The 16,622-nt window shown below is 40.7% G+C and overlaps 1 protein-coding gene across 2 annotated transcripts in view; it reads right to left on the bottom strand.

The window, feature by feature from the left end:
- Nucleotides 1–16,622, bottom strand: part of cntfr (ciliary neurotrophic factor receptor) — a 174,473-nt gene that overhangs the window by 88,555 nt on the left and 69,296 nt on the right. For both annotated transcript variants that reach the window (XM_026338945.1, XM_026338944.1), the window contains one exon: nt 15,367–15,448. In XM_026338945.1, coding sequence (XP_026194730.1) covers nt 15,367–15,448 — 82 coding nt within the window. The remainder of the gene's footprint in view (nt 1–15,366; nt 15,449–16,622) is intronic.

Raw genomic sequence — 16,622 nt, 5'->3', positions numbered from 1 at the left:
TGAAAGTGAGGGCTCTTTGAGGGAGGGAGGGAGGGAGGGAGGGTGGCAGGAAGTGAGGGAGGGATAAAGGGAAAAAGAAAGACAAGAAAAAAGAAAGAAAGACACATAACATAATAACCATACTGATAACACTGTCAAAGAAATGGCAGAAATAAAAACCACATGCATGGACACACACACACACACACACACATACACAGGTTAATTACAGGCCCCTCTGTTCGAGCAATAAGCCCATCTGATGTCTAGCTATAATGACATCCAGGTATGTTTGCTCTTTATTTTACACAGCTCATCACAGCTCCAAACAGAGCATCAGCACAGGGGGCAGTCTGTGTTTGTGCAAGTAGGTGCGCATGTGTGTGTGTGTGTGTGTGTGTGTGCTTCAAATGTGTATTTTTTGTATACACACCGATCCCGATGTCCTCGGCAGTGTGTGGACTTTGCAGTACGTTGCTGTGTCCATAGGGGCATGAGGCTGCAGCGTGTTTGTTCCAATCCAGTGTACTTGAGCTTGTGAAATCAAATGTGCATTAGTGTGTGTGTATCTGTGAGTGCGTGTCTGTGCGTGTGTGTGTGTGCAGGCAGGACATTGCCCACATGGTTAGACAGAGCCTTTTCCCTGGCTTGTTGACATTCCAGTAGCTTGGCCTCTCTGCCTGCTCCAAACTCTCCTCTCATTCAAAACAGACCTCGCTTCTCTCTCTCACCCCCTCCAACATACACACACACACTCAGACACAACCATGGACACTTTCTATTACTATTCTACCTGTTACCTTCTTATTGAAAACACAAGTGAAATGGGAGCGTACACGTCCACCCTGTCCTCCATCAGTTACACTGTGCTTGTTGTGTTCATCCTTGAGGGAGCAGAGCCTGCACTGCACCGTATGTTGTTAAGGAGACAAACGGCAACATGTTTTCTGGTACTGTGGCCACGATGGCTATCATATAATAGCAATGATGTCGTTACAATTGTAAGTGGCAGAATGCATGATTCGTACTATTCGGTGCTGACAGTGTGTATTGAGAAATGGTAAATATGTCTATATTTGTTATTATAAGGTTGTTAAAAGGATTAACCTCCACTTCATGTTAGGTGGTTCTTAGGTTGCTGCTGCTGTATTTACTTACAGTTTAATTTTGGCACATTCATTTAAAACTGTAAAACAAACACCTGATTCACAGATGTCAGGCTGCTGACAGGTTACAGATTGAGGAATTTAAAATTGGTATAAATAGATAAATAACCAGGTGGGAATGTCTGATTTTGGCTAATGCAAGCCCAGACAAACTTATCAGTTGAGATAACCAGGAAAACATGTCAAAATACTGGCTAAAGAGTCTGAGGAAATGTACACTCCACTTGCCTATTTCAGGTGCTCAGGAGCCTAGGCATGCACATTCAACCGAAAGGCATTTGCACACTTTCATTTTGGAGGCATGAGCGTACATGCGCTAACTCCATAGCTGAAGACAGAAGCATTCAATGCCTCTTGTGCTCGTTAAACAAACGGGTATTCAACATTTACATTTCTCCTGAGCACACACACGAACCCGCATGTTTTACCTCTCTCTCTCTCTCATGTATACGCGTTCTTGACGAAAGCCTTCAAAACACGTGACAGTCACAAGTCGAGTGAGTCAAACTTGCCAATTTACCACAGCCTATAAACAAGCTGATCCAAGCTGAGGTCGGCTGGAGTGAAATGAAGCCTAAAAACAAAATACAAAAGACCCACATGGGATGAGTGTGGACTGGTGTGCAGTAGTATTTTGGTAAGCAGGTTTGGTAATTTTAACCACAGTGACCAAAGAGAGCTTATTGTACTGTTTTTACAGATGTACAGGTTGCTACTACTAATTGCTTTTAATTGAGGACTGCTCTAACGGGACAAAAGCTCCTACCTGTAGTGTAGACTGCATGTGTTCTGTTTCTATTAGGGCCATTGACAGTTAAATGGGGCGCTTAGCAGTGAGAACATGATGAGTCAAATGAATCCCACAAAAACAATTTTGCTCTGAGTCAACAAATTACATACTACAGCCGTGGCTTGGAAATGTCAAGTTATCCATAAGAACTGCTCTGCACCACTATCACAGCTGCATATTGTGTCTCCCCTGTTATTGTATTTTGGATGGATGTGAGAGTGTGTAAAAGTCAAGGATTAAACCGGGGACATTTCTCCTGAAGGACCCTGTGACCTTCTCAGAGACGTGAACATAACGTATGAGAGGGAAGGAGAAGGATGAAGGAAGTGGCAAAGGTGGAAGGAGCTGTACTGCCTGTCAATAGGTGGGAGAGGAGAGAGAAGAGGGAAGCATTTTACAGTTGTATTGCAAATGAAAAAGGCTGAAGCTGTTATCCTCTTTGCCTCACACCCGATCCCTTAAACCGATGTTTGAAAGATGGTAAGAAGCTCCAATAACTTAAAAAATAATAATAAAAATAACTATGTAGGTAGGGATGCATATGTCTCATTGTTGGAACACGTTCCAACATTGCAATCAATTACAACATGATAATGTGGAGTGAATAGTTTAGTTTACCTTTTTTCAACATCTTCAACCGACCTCACATATGATTCTGATAAAACAGAGGATGAGCTTTTTGCCCTTTCCAGCCACAAGAAAAAATTTAAGTTACATGAAGGCACCACCCACTCCGTGGCCCTGTACAAACATGCATCGCCGGACGTGTGTGGATTGAGTTTTTTGTGTTCTTTCATAGTGCATGCTGCACCACAAAATCAATTCTCTGCGATGACTTTGTCCTGTTATTAGTTTGGGATTAAAGTTGACCTTTCAGACAGAGTGCTGAACAGAGTGAAAAGCAGGAGCAAAACAATAGCAGGGGACCGAGATACGCGGTGCTAAGTTGTGTTGTTTCTGTCTGGTGCCTGCACACGCTCGCACATTGCGAGATTAGAAAACTAGCTTTGCTGTGTGTGTGAGTGATGTAAGAGCCCTGCCTCAATTCATCACTGTGCACGTATGCTGTCTTGACATATAGGTTTTTTTTCTGTGTAGGTTTGTGTATGTACAGTACAGGTGTAGGTGGGTGTAAGAGATAGGTACAGGGAACTTCAGCCACAAGGTTAATACTATCCCTAGCAGATTACCTGAGCTCTGTGCATGTGTGTGTGTGTGTGTATAAGCTGCTGTGATAAATATGGTGTTATCGATTTGACAGCTCAGACTTCATGTTTTCCTGCTAAAGAAATGTGCAGGACACACACGCACTGTACAGGTAAGATTGCTTGTGCCACAGAGAGTGAATTTAAAATTTGACGTTCCTCAATTTGTTGCATGCTTGGATTTTTCTTCTATTTTTATTTTATATAGTTTTAATGTGATGTCTGGCAGAAGCATGATGCAGTTTTACAACTGGTAAAGAAATGCAACTTCCACTTGCAATTTTATATTGTTTCACATTAATAATTCAATTACTATACTTCCATTATTTTGTAACTGGTCAATAGATTGTACTCTGGCTCAGCCCAAATCTTCACAATCATTGCTCTGAATAAAAAACCTTGGCCACACTCTGATGTTAACCTGTTGTTGCTGTCTAAATGATACAGTATGTCATAATAATCCCTCTGCTGGTCACCCAGTCTGTCACAGGAGACTACACTGCATGATGACCGCTTCGTCCTGCTAGATTATGCAATTGCGCTGGCCTGAGGCGGCGCCTCAGTTGCATGCCTGACAATGATGGAAAAGGCTGGGTTTCCATTTCTGGCTGAAGGGCACATGGTTGTTGTACAGAGTCAGCCTGTTATCTGTTAATAGTGGAACAAAATCTCAAACCATCAGGCCATTGCACCATGTGAGCATGGAGTTTTATCTGTGTTTCTTTATACCAGATATTTTCTTCTTCTCTTTATACTGTGAACAATATATAAGTTTATATTCTATGTTCATGTTTATTCTAAAACAAAGTCAGATGAGAAATTTCTAATGTGACAGAAATTGCCAAATTAAGAAATAAACTTTGCCTAGTGTAATAGCTCGAACCTTTAGTCAGTCATACAGATGAGTTTAGTTGAGAAGATCTCATACAGCATGCTATGGTGCATAATGAGTTAATAAAAATGGTTTCACATAGATTCAAACTCAACACAGCATTGATGTATCTTGACTGACCTTCAAAGGTTATATATTCATTTTTCATTTGTTCATTCATATTCAAAAATCCCAAAACACACTTTCTCCCTCTTTGTATGGGTTATTAAAATTAAATCTACAACACAATAAATGGTACCAGTCACTGTGTAGAAGCTTATGGACGTGCATACTTTCTCACATGTGAAGGAAGAGTTTCTTGTCGCTGCCACAATTCTTTAAGCCTCTGTAGACTTTCAATATCTCTCAGCTACAGTCAGTGTTTTGTCAGCATGATGGACAAGAAGGTTTCGGGAATTTGAATTTGAAAGGAGGGCAGAGAAGCTATTGTCCCTAGACAATACAGTATGAGCGTTTGGGGAGCGAATGGTTTTCTGTATGTATCCATTCCTCCGCGGGACATTAAGAGAGATAGAACTGTCCTTGCACAAAGTCATGGACAATAAATACACAAATATGCATGCATGCATACACACTCTTAAAGGTGGACATGCACACGCTTCCCCTCTTCTTTACTCTTTTTGTGTTGCCTCTCCCCTACAAGGACAGACAGCGCTTTCAGAAAAGTTGCACCTTTCTTTCTTTTTCCTGCACAGCTATTGGCTTAAAATCCAAACAAAATCAAATTTTGTTTGTAAAGTTTGTATTTCTGTTTATTTATTTATTTTTATTATCTTTCTGTACATTTGCCATCTCTTTATTAGATATATCCTGTAAACTGTGCTACTGCAACTATGAAACCCCATGCACCAGTTCCTCCACTCACTACTGTTGATATTGGGTTTCATTGTTTTGTCTTCTTTTCTAGTCTCTGTCTTGGCCTTCGTTGTTCTGATTTCATTCTGCTCTTGTCGCTTCGCTGCACTTGGAAGCTTTTTTTTTTCTTTTTTTTTCCCCCTATGCACTTGAATTAAGCAGAATGACTTAAGTTGAGAGGAATGACAATAAAGTTGAGCTGAATTAAATTAAACTGAAGTTCAGTGTGATAAATGGCAATCTTTCCCCCTGCCACTCTAGTACGTTCTCCCCACAGTGCATCACACTGAAGGCCTTTCTGTTAACAATAGATCAAATTAAATGTGTATATTTAGAAGTGTTGCACCACTGAAGGGTCTCAGACCCCTTTTAAGCCTCTGGTGATTCAGTTTCAATGTCTTGGAACAAAGTTTTATTGCAAAGGAACATTGGCCAAAACTCTGCTCATACTGGCTGGAATCACATTAGCTTCCTGGCAACATTAAGTTATTGAACAGTTTATCAGGAGGAATTGGGGGAACTAGCGGGGGCTTTTGATTTTAATGGCAGAAGAAAACACAACTTGAGATTTAATGGCTTGGAATCAACAAAATGACTCTGGAAACAGAAAATTTATCTTGCAAATGGTCACTCAATTCAATAAGGGCAGATTCTGCCCGTCCGCAAATGAAATGCCTTTTTTAATGACTAAAATAAATTGATTTGTTAAGTTGATTTCTTTTAATATGCAGCCTGCTCTTTTGTTTTCTCTTATCGACATTTCAGCATTCTCACAAATTCCAGGAGTGTATGAGTTTTGTTTCATTTAAAACCTTTTACCAAAGGCGTACACACATCTAACTGTTTGTACCACAGAAGGGTGTAATAAATGCTGGATCTCATGAGCAGGTTTTTTACATTTTTTAAAATGGGCTATCGCATTGCATCACCATCTTATGTACCATGATTAACTGCGCTGCAAAAGCTAAAGAGCAACACAATAAATTAAGTCTACATAAACCATCCAAAACTATTACTATGTATATTCAGGAGGCCTTTCACATTGTGTGAAATACAGCATGGGAAGCAAAAGTGCTGAGGTTTCTATTTGTATGGTGCAGTAATTGAAAATGCATCGGGACACCTCAGAGCCAATCACTGAATATTTGAACCCCCGCGTCCTCCAAAGTAAGATTAATAACTTAAAACTTATAATTTGTAATCATCCCTTTGCACCTACTTTTGATTCCTTGTGCTATGATTGGTGCAAACACAGTGTTAAGAGATGAAAGTTTTTCTTTGTGTGTGCTGTGAGAATGATTGATACATCTCTCTAAATAACCAGTCTTGAGTTAGTCTTGAATTCCACCTGAGAAGACTGCATTTGTTGTTAAATTGGATGATTCCTCATTAAAACCAAAGATCTGTCTGTGAGAGAGAAGCGAATTCAAGACAAGAGGGTCAACCAATCAGGTGTGTTGCACAAACAATAGACATAGCCAGTGCAACAGTTTGCAAAATTATGAAAAAGAAAGAAACCACTGGGGTACTGAGCAACGTATGGTCCAGCCGAACAACTCATGTCAGATGTTTTGTGGGTGCTAAATCTAAGTAAGAGCTGGAAAGACAGGTTGGAATTTGCAAAAGAGACATAAGTCACAAAAGTTGTCAAACAAAGATTTATGGACTGATTAACCTTTGAGTCCATACTGTGGAATTTTCATTTCATCTGCTGAAGAGGAGCCTGATCATAAACTCGCACGAGTTCAGACTACAGAAAACACCCATGAATGGCCTTGCCATTCATTTGCCCAAATATTTATATATAAAAGCATATACGTATGAAGCAGCGATTGAGAAATTCATAATGGGATTATGAGTTAGTCTCAACAGCCGCTTGATAAAGTAGAGAACTAGAAACACACACACACACAGTCCATTCTCTTCCTTGAACTAAAACGACACAATAGCACATAATGAAAGCCCCTGTTCATCTCCATGTGTGTGCATTTTTTTGTGTGCCTTTACAATTCAAAATAAAACACTCAGTAACAAAATGTATTGTTTCAGCTCCAAAAATGCTAAATGCTGTCTGACCCTAAAGCCTTCTCAGCACTCTGCTCACTATTTATTTGTCATTAAACACTGGCCAACTGTGACCCGCTGTAAGCCTCATTAGAATACACTTCCATTAATGGCTCGCATTAGGCAGCACACACACCAGCAAAGTCATATTATTTGGTTCTTTTAATCAATTGCACGAGTCAAGGCGAGAGCGTATACACTGGCTGATGCAGTACAATGCTGCTCAATAGTTTCACCTTTGCATCCTTCTCGTCCTGCCTCTGCTTTCATCTCAGCAGCGTGTTTAAAAGAGGCAGAGAGAAAGAAAGGACACAAAGGACAAAATAGAAACTCTCCAGCTTCCACTTTGAGTTGGTGAAAGTCAAAGATCAAAGAAGTAGTTTCTGCTTTCTGTTGAATGTTGTTAATGAAAGTGAGGTGGAGATGTAGGACAGAGAGACGATGAAGACTGGGACACCAGCGTGCAGAGACGTAAGAAGGAAGAGAAAAACAGCTAGTTTCTCAATTGAGTTTTCGCTGCAACTGCTACACAGTCCTCTTCATGTTCGGCGGGCTGTGGAAGGTTTGTAGGGGATCTAGACTTTTTCATTCTGGCGGCATCTGAGGGCTTGATGAGTGACAGTGTGAATACTGTGCTGCAGGCGGGACAGAGGTCAGAGACAGTCTTACACAAGTGTTGCTCAAGCTGCTCAAGATTGTCCTCTCCGAAGAACATTTTTAAGTGCGGCCAGCATAACCTTTCTCTCTCTTCATTCTGCGACTAAAACGACATCCTGCATTTGGATTCTTGAGAATAACAAAACACACTTTGAACTTTATTGAGAGGTATTTTCATCATTAAGATACTCTCTGGCTTCAGCTGCTCTGTTTTCTTGATTTTAAAAAAAGCATCCAGTAAACAAAGGGAAATCTTTTCCTTCCACCTCTTCAGCACTACAGCTTGATCATTTGTCGGTACACCAGGGTCAGTTTGAAGAAAGCAGATTTCAGATGAAAACGTGTTGCTATTGTTCAGCCTCGGGTATTTTTAAAGAAACGCAACTGACACTGTAACGTGGATGTACAGTGTTTTTTTTTTTTACTGTGTAATACTTTTGGGAAGAAGCCATCGAGTGGGAGAAACCTTGATCAAAGCTTTACTGGGAATCCCTTCTGAAAGATTAATGAGTTAAAGAAGCTGGACAGCACGTGCACGCTATACACAAACGCAAACACACACACATACACACTCGCACACATATAAACACACAGAGCACAGACAGAGAGATTTCGAGATTCCATATCTTAGCATGAAGGACTGTGTGATTGGTTGGAAATGGCCCATTACAGACAGATGCTATCCGACAGTCGGGAACCCTACATCTATAGTGGACCCATCACAGACCTAAATAATTACAGACGTCAGTCAGAACCAAACAGTGAGGGATTTTCTCATATCTCACATTATGTCTCATTCAAATTCATGACACATGACACAGGTTGTTGACGTGAATGACCGGGGGCATCCTTCCAATAACCAATTCCATCTTAGCTTCAGTTTGTGGTTGATAAAATATCCACATTTGTTTTCTGGGGCTCAGAATTAACATACATTTCATGAATACTATAGTGACAGTGACGAAGGTGATAACCACTCTAAAAGAGCGCTGTGCATTTTCTTCTATTCAAGAAGACCAACAGGGTGGACAGTGCACTCTAGGAGACTTCAGCATTGATTCACTGCTCTTTGCAGACAGACAGTATGTGGTTCTATTGGCTTCATCACAATGTGACCTTCAGCACGCTTTGAGGCGATTTACAGTTGCTTGTGAAACTACTAGAATCAAAGTTAGCACCTCTTGTTTAGATGGCATGGTCATCACAGATCTGCTTTCTCTATCTGCGCATATGAAAGCTATGACTGAGCAGGATTGATATTACTTTACATCGCTGCCAGTGATCCAGGCTGTCAGTCTGTAATCCATCTATCAACCCAGCTGGTCAATCAATTGGTGGAGTTCTCCCCTGAATTTAATACTAGTGGTCCGAACAGAGAGCACTGATTACACTGAGTGCTACTCAGGTTAATGAGTGTGAACATTGCTCTTTGCCAGCACATACAGTACATGGCTTTGAACACGCAGAACAACAGACACAGACATCGTAAACGAAGACATCAATCTCTGTACTTTTTTTTATTTTTTTTTATGCGTTTTCAGCAACTGCCTGTTTTCTCTGATGACACATCAGAGAGCGGTTAAATCCCATGAATAATTGATCACATTTACTTGTCTAAATTAGTCTTTTGTAGTACAAATCACAAACGGCAACTGATATTTCAAATGCTTTTCATCATGAGAGCTTTTAGCGGGGCCAGCTTGTTGTGAATTGCGTGCGTGAACTTTAAGCTCTTGCAGCGCGTTGTCAGAATACCCAATGATTTTCCTTTGCTTCCATTCAGTTGTTTTACTGTATTTATGGATGGCTGAGCTCTGTGACTATATGATCATGTAAAATTAGTTTCTTCTCCTTTGTGGTATTTTTTTTTTATTATTATTATGAAAACAATGTGAATTCTTATTATGCCCACATGTGCATCATATTAGGTTACATTACACAGGCTTGTAGTGTAGCAAAGCACATGCCCAGGCGTTTTGGAGAGTGATAACAGCACGTGCCGAATGCTCAAAATATAAATACAATTTTGACAGCTGCAGTATGTTAGAATTAGTGTGAGAGCTGACCTCATTCCCCCACTCCCTTCTCTTCTGCCATTCTGTTTGCTGATCTTTCTTCCCCTCTCACGCCTTTGTCTATAGTAATATGATAAAGTCATTGTGTGGTAAAGAAGCTCAGCAGTGAAGAGATGAAGCACTGGTGTAGTGTCAGCAGCAAATGATGTCATGGCCGATAAATCTGCTGTTGACCACTTGGGTGGTGAAGGGAGATGGCGATAGAAATGGGCCAAAGGGAAAAAACAAAAAAAGAGGAAGTGATATAAAGAAATTAGAAAGACAAGAAGGATGTAAGATGTGAAAAAATGAAAGGGTGACAAGTGTGGATGATCTGCATGATGAAGGAGAGGAAGAGGGCGAAGTATTGAGTGAGAGAGGATGAGAGAGGAGCTGTAGAGAGGCATAAAGACACTGGAGGAGGGAGCGGGGGAGATGAAGGAAATGATTATGAGTGGAAACGTTCGTCTCTCAATCAGGATATGGACTCCAATGAATAACATGCTCTCTCAGTAAACAGAATGATGTCACCACATTCACATACTCTATCTCTCTCTCACACACACACACATACACACACACATGCATATACATATTAAAAGGCGGAGATTGTGGTGAGGGAGCAGATGTAGCTGCACTCCTGCGGTTATGAAGAAAAAAATAAGAGAAAATTCACTTAAACTTTATCTCAGTTGCACCATATCTCCCTCATCCTGTGCTTAATTTTCTTCTTTTATTTTGTTCTCAAGTCCTCAACTTTCTATTGATTATTCTTGTACTTAGATATTTCATTTTTGGTTGCACTTATTCTTGATATTAACTACATAAGGCACACAATTAATGGGATTGTAGTGCTATGAATAAGGAATTCCGGTATGTGTCAGGATTAATTAAGGACAGAATGAAACGTTACCCTGTGTTCACTTTTATCACGCTTCTATGGCTTGATTTGGACTCAAACGCAGTTCATCAAATACAACATGAGCATAAAGGATTATGGTCATGGATTCAGTTTCCTGCAGCATCGTGTGGCTTATGAAAAGCTGAAGGAGAAACACGAAGCTTAATGTAACTGTAGTCAGCAGCATACTGGACACAATGTATGACAACTCACACACACATCAGGGTGAAGCTGCCTCTAATGCAACCTCTCAAAGAAGCTTAAAGGGGGGGGGTCAACAATGACCCCACCCCCACACTGGTATGGTACTTTTTCCAAGGTGCTGTGGTGGTTCAGTAAAACCCGCCTTGAATGGGCAGTTAAAAAGAGTGGAGAGGGAGGAAGAAGGTGCTAGATTGAGATAAATAGCAAAGGGAAAGTAAGGCTCATTTTAGCCATGTATGTGATCTTCTGCTTTTTTCATGCAAGAGAGGATTCACTTTTTATGTAATGTGAGTGATTGTGATCACTGCTGGAACAGAATAATCTGGAAGAAACAGAGGCAGCCGATGCAGCCATGAGTAATGTGTTTTGTTTCAGCTGAAAATCCAGTTTTAGCTGCATCTATGTCTGAATAAGAAGGGATTCAGTGTTTTCATTGCCCAAATCATCAGCTGGTTAGTCATTCCTTCTAGTCATCAAAGCGCCCAAACAATGCACTCACCTCCTCAGTATTCCTTGGTTGCCTGATATGACACATTTCAATAGGCAGCGAATGTGCATGTGTTTTGAGTGGATTGTGCTTGTCTAAAATGTTGGACCTGATTCAAAGCAGACCTGCCCGCAACCAATGTGCAGAAAATAGAGATCTCAAGAAGGACAGGAGAAGTGAAGATAACTGGACGTGATCCAAACTGAGGCTGAGCACCATTAGGCCTGTTTCATGTTATACACAAGCTACACGGGCAAAGCTGTGAATGCAAAGGCTATGCAAGTACACTAAGTATATTTTGTGTATACAGATAATGTGTGTCACTTGGCATTGACATTCCACGGTCCCTTTCAGGCTACTTATCAAGAAGAAACAAAAACATTGTGTAGCATGTGTAATTTCATGGATAGGTCCATTTTGCCTTGTTTAGGCATTATGTTCTTAATACAGCCTTAATACTCACTGCATGACTTTGCCATTTTCTGGTTTATTAATAATGGAAAAATGCTTTGTGATAGTGCAGTATTTCCTTCAGCCCCTCTACTGGAAACGCATGAAAAAACATGCATGCTTGTGTTCGACACATTTTGCTACCCATGTACACATAAGACCCTTGTTGCCTAGCTCGAAGTTTTCAAACCATTCATTTGTGCAATGCCACTGAGGTAATTCCTGTAAAGAGCGAACATGATGTTGAAAAGTAGTTAAGAGCACAGCGATTCAGTCTATTTTTGAATACTGCACCGTGATGATTACTTGAGGTCTGACAACTAGCAAATACTGCTGTCACTGACCTCATTACTATAAGTCTCTAGTCCCTATAGGCTTGCATTAAACATGTACTTCTCATGAACTTTTGTTCTGTTGGAGGTGCAATCTAGTCTCTCTCTGATACTAATGAATAACAATTATCGCATTGATCCTTGAATGTTTTTCCTTTTTCTTCTTTATCATCCACAGTGAGGTTCAGAGATCAGTGCAAGCAGAAAAGCATAGCATGTCTAGTCCTAGTTAATATTCAGTGCTTTGCTTAAGAAAAGTAGGACAATTCATATTGACAGTCGCGCTGTCTGTTTGCTATTGGTTTATACCAGTGCCAATATTAGCATTTAAGTTTGTTATGAGTCCAAAGCAAGTATAAGTATAAGTAATATGCCATGAAAACTGTCTGAATAACTGTTATCAGCATCGCCCCTCTCTGACTCGGTGTCTCCCACTCCTATTCTCACTCTCATCTCTCCTCATCATCTGTTCTGTATTCTCTCATGTCTTTTCCCATATCTGTCTTTTACACCCACCCAATATCTTTGCTATGTCCTCTCTAACAATCTCTTCATCTATTTCTCACTGGCAATCACAATTCAAAATTCATATTCAAGGCAGCATAATTGGCACGACCTCTGAGTCTCCCTCTATTTCTCTCTGCAGGTTTAGCTTTCAATTATTTCCCTTTTTTTTTTCCTTTGTTGTTTCAAGCGATGTTTCCTTAAGGGACTGACATTTCCATTGCTAGGGTTTCCATCCATTTTCTTTCCCAGCTCAACATTCAAAAAAGGTAAATGGAAAAACGGCCCATTCAGTGAACTTTCCTCAGTTAAGGTTTTTTTATAAAGTCTTATTGCTTAAGAAATTAAGCAATAGTGGTGCAAAATTACACACACACATAGTGACATTTGAAATATTTTTGTGGTACTTTGAGATCCCAGATGTAGCCTATGAGCCATTGTTGTAATTAAAAAAAAAAAAAAAACACTGCTACTTACACTGCCTCCTGAATACACAATGTCTTTAAACTAATCTTTAAATGAAGGGAAGTTTGAAATATGGTCAACATTACCTTGACACAACGGTTCCCTAATACTCCCTTATTTGTGTGTTGAGTCTAACGCTTTTTAAAACACACAATTTCACATGAGCTCTTGTGACGTTTGCTCGTCCTGCTCCACTTTCCGTCATTATTTCTGCCTCACGTATGGACGTTCCTCTCCATTGCCTGTCTGTCACCCACTTCCTGTCTCTCCTCATTCCAGACAAACATCAACCTCTGTGTATGTGGAGCTTGTAACTGCAGCATTTGTTTGACTTTACTTGTCTTTATTTGGCAGTGCACTGCCGTCATTAATTATGGCATCTCAATTGGATGTCCTATAAATACACTACATGTCTCACATATACACAAACACACGCACACACACACACTTAAGTACACTCATAGACGTTGTGTGCCCTCCCATGTATGTGTCCATTTTGTACAAATTGAGTCAGACCTAACAAGCAGAGTTCATCCCCTTTCTATCCCTCTGTACAGACTATGAATGTGTGCACATGCATTACCCTCTGCGTGTGTGTGTGTGTTTCTGTGTGTTACATGCCCTCTGCCAAGTGGGGCTTACCCCAGGGATTTCTGTCAATCAAACTGGCTAGCAATTTGTCAGAGAAACAAGGCACTTTCCAAGACAGACTGATGTGTAAATGTGTGTCTCTGTGTGAGTATACGTGTGTGTGTATGTGTCTGTGCACATCATTTTGGGAGCAAAGGTGTGTCTGACAGCACTGCTCCTATACGTGGGTTCTGATGTCTATTCATATACAAACATATTTGTGTTATACCGTATTTTGCAGTGTGTATACTGTAGACATGTGCATTCATGTTTTGTGCATGTGGCAGCTGATTCTATGTAGCACAAAAAAAAAAACAAAGGCGAGTGATAGACAGTGACAGCAACACTACAGTGCTCTCTCACACACACACACACATGTACACACACAGAGCTCTTCCCAAAGACTGAACTGACAGCTCCCTCTTTCCTCTATCCGTGTCATTCATTCCTCCTTCTATTGGTATCTGTTATTCCTTTAAGTGTTGCCTTTTCACCTGTTTCTCTCTTTACTCTACTTGCCATCTCCATCCAACTTCCTTTCTGCTTCTCTGCAGCAAGAAAATAAAAAAAAATGGAAGACGGCTGATCAGAACCGTTCAGCTTTATTTCATATGCAAGGAAGTTAAAAGTTTAACTTCATGGTGAAGGGCATAGTATTAAAATAGAGGACAAGTAAAAGTAAAGGAACTCGTAACATGCTCTCTCTGAGCTCCATCATGCAGACTTCATTTATGCAACATCATTTATTCCTCTCGATGCTGATTCTCCATGTGCCTTCTTATCGTTTCTTCACTTTCTCCTGTCTTCATCTGTTCCTATGTTGTTATTTTTTCCGCGTCCCTCTTTCGCGGACCTCCTCTGCTGCTTTTCACCTAATCCCCAAAGACAACATTCCTATTTCTTAAGCCATTTCTACTCTGTCGATGCATGTGTGTGCTTGTGTCTGTGTGTGGGACCCTCGTGACAGTGATGTGCGTCACTGTGGACTTATTGACTTCCTTAAACTCTTTCCTTGGGGTCAGCTGACTTAAAAAAGCCACAGTGACAAATTGACTCCTCTTGTTAAACACACACACACATCATTTACTGTACACACACTGTCTAATTTATGGTCGTGCATCCTGCGTGAACTCTCACAACAGCAATCGCTGCATTATATACATCTTTTCAGCTTTTTTCTCTGAAAACCTCAGCACACAAACCATTTGAAACACGTCCACGATCGTCAGTTGACCTGACTGGCTTCTTTGTTGAAGCCTTATTTGTTATGGAGGTAGCCTTGGTAATGTGGCCATAATATTAGCCCCACACGGTCAGGGAAGACTGATTTGGTCAGCTATTGTTTCTCTGTTTGTGACCCAGGAGAAGTGAATTCCTAAGGTGCATTTCTTTTTCCTGCTGCGCCTTTGACTTCACAGCAAGTAGCCATCTATTTTAGCTCAAACTGGCATAGTGACACACAGCAAAATCGCAGCTAACACACAGTAAACCTTACCCTGGCCAAAAAAAGGCAAATAAAAACAGGCTTTGTTTTGTTTTTTATGTCTTGCATCTAATTAAATCAAGTTCGTGCAATTATCAATGACTCAAAATTAGCAGTGAACAGAAAGAGCACATCCTCTCTGGGATGGAAAGATGAGAAGAGAGCACTGCGAAGTACATCATAGTTGATAAAAAAGCTGATACAGCATCATCAGGAAGAAAAAAAAAAAAAAAAAAAAGCATACTCACCAAGCTGACTGCGCCTCTGAGCGTAGGCAACCACCACCGCGGCCAGAACTACACAGCACAACGATGTCACAAGGTTTGCCATCTGTAGACACACACACAGCAAAGTCATCAGAGTGGGAGCGTGTGAGAGGCAGAGAGCGAGCAAAAGGAGCGAGTCCGCCTGTCGTCCTGATTGACTGACAGACCCATAGACGCCTACAACACCATGTGAGAGATGGAGAGACGGCTGCTTCCTGTCCTCTCACTGTCTCTTTATCTCCTTTTTAAATACTATGGTCCCCGGAGTGGCCTTTTCTCTGTCTCCTCTGTCCACTGCAGTCTCTTTTGTTTTGTCGTCAAAGTGCCTTCGTTCAAATGTTATTCATCTCTTTACTTCTCTCACTGTTGTTAGCCTTTTCCCTATATAACCTTTCTCTCTCTCTTTAAGTGTATCTCCCTCTCTCTCTCTCTTTCTCTCACTGTTCATCAGCCTAATGGGTCCATCCTCTCTGGGATGGGCTATGGCCAGCAGTTTCTTAAAGGTATAGCACACCATAAACACAAACTGCATGCAAAATAACAATACTTCACGGGCTGCCCGCCATGTCGTCGTTGCCTCACATCAAATGTTCATGATCTCTGTTTTAACATTTCTTCTGCTAATAAAAGATGAGGTAAGATGGAGAAGGTGAACCTTTTTTCTCATTCTGTCATGTTTTGTCTTGTTTTCCTTTTCGGTCATCTCACCACTATTTTCTTGATGTAAAAGCTATAGCATGAGACTTGTGTATATTTCAGAGGAGCTGTCAAAGGCTTCTGTGACCCACACCCATTGAACAGCCAGCCTGGTGTAGTTATATCCCCTGCAGTGTCTTTGTTGAGTGAGCCTTCCCCTTCTAACCAGGAGCAATCAGAGACAGGAGCTCATGGTTGTCAGTCAATACAACAATGCAACAAACTTCTGGTCTGCTCATGCCACCGCAATCAAGAGCTGGGCTGTGGAGCCAAACCATGGGGCTGCAACCGCCACACTGATCATATGATTTACACTGTCTGAAAAAGCATTTCTCCCTTTAATGTAAAAAATGCAGCTATAAAAACTGTATTTTTCAGATTTTTTTTTTATTATTATTATCAGAATTTAATCAATTAGTTTCAAGATCTTTTGGAAAGTTGTTAAGATTTGATTATTTAATTTTATTCCTTTTCACATGTGGGGGGAGCTGGGAGGTGCAACTAGAGGAGGTCGCTAGAGTGTACGCTTTAAATGAGAAATG

The sequence above is a fragment of the Anabas testudineus genome, chromosome 22, assembly GCF_900324465.2.
Source record: "Anabas testudineus chromosome 22, fAnaTes1.2, whole genome shotgun sequence".
NCBI classification, from domain to species: Eukaryota; Metazoa; Chordata; class Actinopteri; order Anabantiformes; family Anabantidae; genus Anabas; species Anabas testudineus.
This window is presented reverse-complemented; position numbering and strand designations above follow the sequence as displayed.